We start from the raw sequence: 9,557 nt of genomic DNA on the forward strand, positions 1-9,557 counted from the left end.
GTAGCTAGTGTTGCCACCGCAAGACATATTTTGTATTATGGCTCAATCTACTTACTAGTAAAGAGAGTGGAAAGTTCAATGGTGCAATGGTGAGAGTGGTATGTTTATCCGCAGAAGGGGGCGTGGCTTACATGCCGGTGGAACGTATAAAAGGCCCACCTCCTCACCAATCAGCTCTCTGGAAAAATGGAGTCACCATTTCTACAGGATTCTGATATGAACAGAAACACTGCATCTCTTAGCCACAGACGCCCTCTAGAGGCCATCTGACGAAGCGACATCTCAGTAAGCGTTACCTGACTGACTGACTGACTGACTGACTGACTGACCTGAATTTGCCTTGTGATGCCCTCGGCTACGGCGTGGGAAAAAGACCTGAACATGGGGATACCATTGAATGAATAAGAAGGGCTTTTCGCAGGGCAATTCCCCTTCCTTTCCATGCTGATTTATTATAGACCTATTAGATATCATATTTATTAGATCAGATATATAATAAATGTGTGTAGTGTTTCCACCACAGACTTTTGCCCACTCTGGCTATAAATGAGGACATCTAATAAATAGCAGGTAGCTTACATTAGTTGACCATAGTTATCATATCATCAGTTACAAATTTTAAATTTAGGCCTACTGTTGCTTATTAAGTGTGCTGAAATTCTTTCATTGGATTCCCAAAAGTGATTGATGCAATAGACTGCATATATACCCAACACCTAACCTAGTGTTTTAGTATTGCATATTGATTCATTATAACAGTTTGTTCTTCTTTAGAGAACAACAGAAATGTTGTCAATTTCTTTCCCATACCCACTTCTCTCGCTTCATGAGACAGGCCCCAGGTTGAAAATAACCAGCATTGAGCAATACTACTAATCAGTATTGATTAATACTACATTCAAAATGTAATCCATCAAACTGCCTCATATCCATCATATATCTATCCATAGTCATGACCATTCTGAACTCTGAATATCCTTTCTACTGCTGTCAGGAGAACAACTTAATGATTGAGATGGAGATGAAACCTGCAGAAATAATGTAAAAATAAAACTGTCCTGTAATCTTGTATCTTCATATTTTTTCATTATTATAACCGTAATGGACAACCAAAATTCTCTCACATGTAGAAAACATTTCATGACAAAGTACATAACAATGAACATTTATTGTAATAAATGGGTTTCAGGAAAAAGTCACTGCTGCTAAAAAGTTGACTTGGGGCATATATCATAGCTTTGTTTTTTGTTTTGTTTTGTCATAGTTTTCATGACATTTTTTGTTTCAGATTCCAGGCAAACAGGCCAGTCAACCTCAGACAGCTCGGACTACAGACCTCCTCTGTTACTTGCAGTGGGCCATGGGCCACTATAATACACAGTCCCACTGCTACAGCTAATGCTGTAGATTGTTTTTTTTTATTTTTTTATATCTTATTAAAAAAGTAATATATTCCCTCAAACCTCATGCTTCCGGGTGGTGAGATGTTTGTCCGACACATGACCAGCTTTGAGTAGAGCATTCCTGCATAATATTGTATTGTATTACTTACGCACAGCCACGTCCCATATACAGTGGATGGGTAGGAAGAAGGTCAGTGTGATATACAAATTTCCCATGTCCCAGGGTTCAGACTACTGAGGTGGGCTGTCATGAATCCACAGTGTTGAGTGAAGAGAGTCTTATGCTGTAGCTATTGGCTGACATCTCAAGTGCTGAGACATTTCACACTTGCAGCTTCTGATTGGGAGTTTTGCCATGCTAGCCATATGCCAAAACTTGCTAATATTCTGTGTAATAGCAAACGGCTGACTTCAGTCCATATGGCAGAGATCAGGTCCAGTAATATCCTGTTTCATAGCATTTAGCATGCAGTAATTCATTATGTCATAGCTCCCATTTGCAACCATTCTGCAATAGACATCTTGTGTCCTTTCTTGTAAGTGTTCAGTTGAATCGACATGGGAACTCTAAACAGTGAGTGCCTGAATGATATTAGCTGTGTCATACACAGCCACATTTCTGTGCAGAGTACCCATGCAACGTCTGATATTTATTATTAATATCCAACACCACAATGTCCCCCTCATATTCTATTGGCCGACAGCAGGGAGCACGGTCTCTCCGGGACACACCCTCCTTTCTCCATTTCTTCATGATAAGGTCGTAGTTGCGTCGCTGTTGACGACAGGAGCCGCTGCAATAGTGGAAACTTATGGTCTCATCACTAAGGTAACCGAGGCCCAGATCACTGACTGTTAACTGCTCCTCCCGAAGTGCACACTGTCTATGGACCTAGGAGCAGACAACAGGAGAGGTCAGACAGATAGGAGCAGAAAACAGGAGTGATCAGACTGATAGGAGTAGAAAACAGGAGGGGTCAGACCAAGCACATGTACAGATAGACCCCAACTGATGCTTGAGCATCTGCCTGGTTGCCCTGACTAAGAAATGTGCTCTTTGTAGTGCAAGGTTTAAGGTAAGCATAAGCTGGTAGTATTCTGATAAATTTGGGATAGCTTTGCAGAGAGCTATATCCTAAAGTCTGTAGGCCAGCTAACGTCATGCTAAGGGAAACGTATTGGGACCTATTATAAACAGTTAAATGTGCATTGAAAAAGATTGATCAATGTTACATAGCTAGTATTGTTACATCTGTATCTGGTCTGTTCATTCATTGTAGCTAATAATGAGCACTAATGTGAGCAAGCAGTCATCAAGGTTTTTACATGATAATTGTGTCAAAATTGTTTCTCATAATAAATATTTCTAAATTTGCAGTTTAATGATTTATAAATTATGCGGCATCACTGTGACCAAGGCTTATGGGAATAACAAGGAGAGAAGTTCTTATGATTGATAGGCATATTTTGTCTCATTTTTATCTCATATGTATCATAATAGAAACACATAGAATACATAATGAGTTATTAATACTATATGTAATTTTATGCTAGCTTTTATTCATGAGGCTTTGTAATGTGAACACAATAAAATAGATTTTTAGCAGAACTGAACTTAATGTTCCTCACGGTATAACTTGATTTGTTTATGGAAAAATATACTATATCATATACTATATACCAAATATACTGTATCAAGTGGTGTAACCATACATTTCAACAGGGTAAAAGCTACTGTATGTAGTCTAATGCAATTCCCCCACATAATAGGGTGGAAAAACATTAATTATTTTATTGTAGTTTGGTTCTTGGTCAGTTCAGTGAGGTAATTTCATTTTGCTGATATAAACCGCACCGTATTTGTTCCTCTGGGTCCTCCAGTAAGTTTTCCCAAATCAATGCCCAGTGCATATGGCTATTTTACAGAGGACATGAAATTATTTATGGGACCCCTGAATTGTGTGACGAGACTCTCCCCTCTCCGTGGCTTTGGGTGAGCCAGTTTTCTGGTTGCTTTTCTGTGCCTCTAGTGTGTAAATTCACACCACTAGTAGCTGCATGAAAACCAGGGTGGAATTTATGTAGGCACTGTAACAATGCATTATGTAATAACACTGCATTATGTAATAAGTTGACAAAATGTAATACATTTTCACCTCATTATGTAATAACACCCGCATTTTGTAATAATCTGCCTCATTTTGTAATACACAGCCTGAATGCAATATGTAATAAATGTCCCCACATTTTGTTTTTGGTCCCTGTAAGAACTCTAGCAGCTGCATTTTGAATAAGCTGAAGCTGTCTTTTTGGGGAGCTCTGTCAAAAGACCATTGCCGCAGTCTGCTAGAAATAAAAGCGTGAATGAGTTTTTCCAGGTCGGATTTTGACATGAAGTCCCAAACGGCTGTATTAGTAAGACGATAAAAAGCTGATCTTGTTACTGCTTTTATGTGGCTATTTAGACTAAGATCAGAGTCAACTATAACGCTGGTCTAATTTAATATTTGGGAAGTTTAATTTAGCTTAATTGTTAAAAATATAGCATGTGTACAGATGAAGACATCCATTTTGGTTGGTTATTACATAATGCACTGTAACTGTGCAACTCCCACGTTTTGTAATAAGCACCGCAATATGTAATAATTTATGAAAAAAATGCGGGGAAATTTATTACATATTGCGTTCAAGCTGTGTATTACCAATGCGGCAGATTATTACAAAATGCGGGTGTTATTACATAATGACGTGAAAATGTATTACATTTTGTTGTGTTATTACATAATGCAGTGTTATTACATAATGCGTTGTTACAGGCACTAAGAAAACACATTTTTCATGTGGAATATAAATAGTGCACACATTCCTCAGCCTGGCCGACCTGCGGCAAACAGGCACTTCAGCACCCTGGAGAGCGTCCGTGGAGACTGCAGAGGGGCCTGCCTGGCCTGAGTCGTAACAATAGCAGACCACTATGAAATTGATACTGCTGACAAAAGTATGGCTTGAAGTCAAGTTTGTTTGAAATTGAAATTTTGACTGCTGGTGTAGAGAAGCCATCTCCTAGTTCCACTCAATCAATTTATTTAAGTGCAGAATCACCATGAAGCATGGTCCCAATGCACTTTACAATTACATACATAGTACCACTGGTACTATGAGGTTGTTTCCACCTTGACAACCAGTACAAGTTTGACATTTGACAACAAAAATAATTGCTTTTGTTGCAGATGGAACGAGAAAATTAAACAAAAAACTGGAGTGGAGAAGCAACTGGCTTTGGAAAAAATGCCTCAGCAGACTGAACAAGCACTTTTAATCAGGCCCTGATTAAAGTAAGTGCTTGTTCAGTCAATAGATGATCCACCAGCAGCTAATGGTTTAAAATGAATAGTTTATGCTAAGAAAATACCGCTCATTATGATGGTTGTTTCTTTACTTTAGCTTGCTCAAAATATTCAGTTAGGCAGTACATGCTAAAAAAGTTAAAAAAGTTCAGTTAAGTGGACGCTTTTTTATTCCAGATACTGTATGTAGAAGAAGAGAAACTATCCAACGTGATGTCTATATGTCAAATGTCTATGCCTACACCACATTATTGGGTTATTTGAAGTTTTGACAATTTACAATCTGATTTTTGTATTATTTTAGGAAAATGTATGGTTTGGTTAATACGAAGGACATTTTATTTTTGATATTTAACAAAGCCATATATGTATTTTTCTTTTCCTTATATATTTCTAATATATGGTGCCAATTTACACTACTACCTTGTCTCTCGTGTTGTTATTAGATGTTGTTGTCAGATCCTCTCCACTTCCGAGACGTACCCTAGTTCTTTCTGATTATGGTCCATTATCAAACTATTCTATAAAAAAGATATGCTACACAGGACTACACTGACATTTTTTTCTATCTTTTTTTTCTAATTTTAGAACCACTTCAGTTCAAAAGTGAAGTGTTGCCAAATACTGACACTACCTGTCAGTGAACCCACAAGCATCTCACCAGCATCATTGTTAAGAACAATGATGCCAGATTTTCTGTCAGGATAATCTCTTACTTTCATTCTGACAATTCTGGTGCCATTTAGAGGACATCTCTCCACTACATAGTTTCAACTAACAATAGTTCCATCTACTTACCTTGGTTTGGCCACGCCCACCAGCACGCTTAGGCCGACGGCCAATAAGACTGCCCTCTCGACGTAGCTTCTTTGTTATGAGCTTGTCAATCAAGTTTTTTATCTCCTCCTCGGTGAAGGACTGGAACATCTGCATAACTGGAGGAGAGGAAGATACAAGTTGGATAAAACACAGTTTGATGAAATGTAATACTTAAAAACTCAGGTTTACCAGTCACATTCTGCAGTTTGTGAAAGATGACATGAAATCCAGTAAAATTAAAATGGAGACAGAAGTGGGGCACATGTGAAAAGAAAAATAACGAGGAGAAATCACTAGAAAGAAAGAAAATGTGCTGATTGATTAGGTCATCAAAACATGGAGTTGGCGGACAAAACCTCTCAAACTAGATTAGATTAGATGGAAGTTCAATGATGTGGTGAAATTAGGTTGTCACAGCAGCAAAGAATGAGATATAGATGAGAATAAGACAATGGTAGGTACTGAAGATAATGGTGGGTACTAAAAAGTAATCACACCGAACAAATAGATACTGTACATAAAGATAGAGCATATCTATTGACAGATATACAGGTTGATGCGGTTGTTCAAGTGTGCATCGGTAGCTATTTACATTATTAGGTGTACAGATGAGAGAACAAATATATAGAAATGTGTCCAGACATGCAAATATGCATTGTAGCTATTCACATTATCACTGTCATTTTTTTCTGCAATTCTGGCTATCACCTTATATACAGAAATTAGTCTGAATGTGAAAATGTGCATTACTAGCAATTCCTCTATCATATAGAGTGTGTTTGCAGGAACATGTACAGGTCATATGCATAGATAGACACAGATCCGAAATTGTTTAGTAGGGCTCATGGAAGTAGCACATAAATATGTGCAAAAATGCAGGTGTGCATTTTCAGAAGCAATTGAGAGCAAGTGAACAGAGATCAATTCATGAGCTGACAGAAAGGAAAATAGAGTAAACATTTTCTGGGCAGGCATATTGTAGGTGTGACAGAGAAGCTGTCACCAGCTCTTGGTAAATTTGCTCCTTGTGCATACTTGCATACACACAAACACTGCAAATAATTCACAATTTACCCCCCTGTACTGTTTTCCATGTGTTGTAAGAATGCCAGACACCAAAGTACCCTCAGACTGATCTTTTACAAGGAAATCGAAACACGGTCAGGCTGTCTTGTGTTTGCTGTGTTCTGTTGCTGGTCTCTCTTGCAGTTCACACTCCATAGTAGACCAGCTAAGGGTGGGCAGAGATCAGCAAATGGTAGATTTGCATGGCATTTGGGTCCATCCAGGTGTTTACAGAGCAGCGTCTACGCCTCGGCAAGCCTGGTAGGCAAACTGAAAGGGGTCTAGCAGATATTGCTTGTGATTTAAGATGTGACATTTGATTATTTTCTCAAGGCATTTCATAATGAGAGAAGTCAAGGCAATTGGGCGATAATCATTAAGAGAAGATGGTTTTGTAATTTTAGGCACAGGAATAATTACTGACTTTTTACACATGGTGGGGACACGGTGCATGTCAACGGACTGCTGGAAGATGGAAGTGAAAATGCCAGCAAGTTGGTGGGAGCAATGCTTTAGGACATGGCCTGGAATTCCATCTGGACCTGGGCTTTTAGGGGCATTGCAGCCTTTAAAAGCTCCTTGGACGGCTGATTCGGAAATATGGTGGAGACACTGAAATACAGAGTATTCAGTATCTCCACCCTCTCCTAGTTGAGGTGGGGAGGCAGTGTTGTTCAAATCTGGCAAAGAAGATGTTTAAGTCATTAGCCAGAGTGATAGGAGAAGATGAAGCATGTCGTGTTCAATCAATGTGAGGAAAATAGTCTTCTTTTCCTGTCTCCTAAGTGGGCGGACTGGCCAGTGGACAAAATCTAGCTCTTTTTTGGTGGTTGAGAATACTGTACAACCATGGAAATGATTTTGCATGCAGATTTGCTGCCTGGAAGCTAGCAAGCAGTCAGAAATCGTGGTCAGAATTTGTGATCTCCAAGCTGACACTTTTCTACTAGCTACCATGAGAAACAAAACAATTTCTTTGAAGCACGTTATTCAAAGTTTCCTTTGAACACCTGTCCCACCACACACACTTTTTTCTTCCTCAGTTCAACAATCCCTGCTGTTTAGTTATTTGCATCATCAGCCACAAGTCACGCATTTTGTATATTATTTTACTTTTTCCCCACTTACCCTAATTCCTGAAGTTCATCAAATCAGCAATTAAAGGCCTGAATTATGCCCTGTAAACTATAGCCTGCATTTCATGTTGTCATGGGACCAGCTGTCCCATTGCCTGCCTCACCTCCTGACCCGCCTGCCTCTCCTACTCCTTTCACTCCTCAGTCCTGCCATCCTCCTGCCAGCCACCAGATGTTCTCGGACTTCCCCTCATCACCTGTTCCCCCCACCTGCTTTCACCACACCTGTCTGTCATCAGCCCATTAGCCTTGTGTCCTTGTTCTGCTTTCTCCTACCTGTCACGAGCCAATCATCTCCCGGACTCTCCCCTGCCAGCCAGCTGTCCCTCATTTGTGTAATCAGTCTGTGTGTATATCTTGTCATGGTTCTTTGTAGTCCTTGCCAGTTTGTTGTGTTTTGTTACATGTGGTGTTTCCTGCCTTGTCACCAGTGTTTTGTGTTGGTCTGCTTAGACCATTCTGCCAGGTTTGAAATCTTAGTTTTGCCTTGTGCCTGTCGGCCTGTTTTAGTTTTTTGGATTTTCTGTTTTGTTCTCTGCCTCAATTCTTCAATTAAAGCCTTTTGCTTTAGTTATATTCCCTCTCTGCCGGTCATTGCATTTGGGTCCAGCCCCCCTCCTCACACGTGACACATGTCATTTTTAGAAATGTTTGCAGTTTTCACTCTACATAAATATTTTATTGTGGTTATAAACATTGTGTGCATATTTTACTGTGGACTAAAATCAGCATTGGCAGTCAAAATAAATCTGCAGGTAGAAGCCTCATGATAGTGATTCCCTTGGGTTAGGGTTAGGTATTATGGTATACTTATGTGTTTGATTGCATACATTCTGTCTGCATTGTGATCCAATCTCATTTTCAGCAAAGCAGGTGAGTAGGTCATGGTGGTTATGTTTTTACCCGTGGTGGTGGTGATGTTTCCACTCCATGGGTGGATACTCTCTCACCGATGCTAACATACTGCATGGATTGCATTTCCACACGATTCTGGCAGATCCTTTAACCTTTCCATTGCAATACGTGCTGCGTGGATTTACACCTTGCTTTAGCATGATTTTTTTCTTACCCAGATAAGATATCCAGATACAGTGTATTTTTAAGTGTTTTTTTGGGGCATTTTCTTTATTAGATAGTGACAGTAGAGAGAGACAGGAAAGACAGGGTAGAGAGACTTTGGGCCTATCTTACACCCGGCGCAAAGTGCAGCGCAAGTGTCATTGCTAGTTTTCGACCGACGCAGTTGTCATTTTCCACGCCCAGCGCCCACATTGTTTAAATAGCAAATGTACTTGCGCCCATCTTTGTGCCCATGGGCATGTTGGTCTGAAAATGAGGTGTGGTCAGGCACATTGTTGGCATATTGCTATCTTGAGGCAGCAGAAAGCGATTGCGCCATTGACCAACAAAAACCTGGTCTAAACTCTGGTGCAGTATTTTCCTGCTATTTAAAGGGCGCATTATTCAGATAGTAAGACTCTCTCTCTCTCTCTCTCTCTCTCTCTCTCTCTCTCTCTCTCTCTCTCTCTCTCTCTCTCCTCTCTCTCTCTCTCTCTCTCTCTCTCTCCTTCTCTCTCTTCTCTCTCTCTCTCTCTCTCTCTCTCACCATGCAAAATAGGGATCATCTAGCCTACTATGAAAATTTGCACTTGTACCTGACATGTATTTTGTTGCCAAATTGCCATTTGCTTTCACCATTACGCAGTGCCAAATGCACAACGTGCATGTCCCGTTAACCATCATCACACATTGCCAATTGCTAAATACACAATCTACAACCAAGAAAA

The 9,557-nt window shown here is 39.8% G+C and overlaps 1 protein-coding gene across 1 annotated transcript; it reads right to left on the minus strand.

The window, feature by feature from the left end:
• Positions 1-2,004: 2,004 nt before the first annotated feature.
• Positions 2,005-9,123, minus strand: LOC139652460 (neurturin-like). Its single transcript, XM_071529546.1, has 3 exons — positions 9,063-9,123; positions 5,549-5,685; positions 2,005-2,295 (listed from the first exon to the last, which is right to left on the minus strand). The coding sequence occupies exons 1-3, from the start codon at positions 9,121-9,123 to the stop codon at positions 2,005-2,007; spliced, it is 489 nt and encodes a 162-aa protein (XP_071385647.1).
• Positions 9,124-9,557: the final 434 nt, after the last annotated feature.

The sequence above is a fragment of the Centroberyx affinis genome, unplaced genomic scaffold (genome assembly GCF_046629955.1).
Source record: "Centroberyx affinis isolate AG114_WGS23_722 - 3 ecotype Tasmania unplaced genomic scaffold, CSIRO-AGI_Caff_v1 ptg001800l_1, whole genome shotgun sequence".
Lineage (NCBI taxonomy): Eukaryota > Metazoa > Chordata > Actinopteri > Beryciformes > Berycidae > Centroberyx > Centroberyx affinis.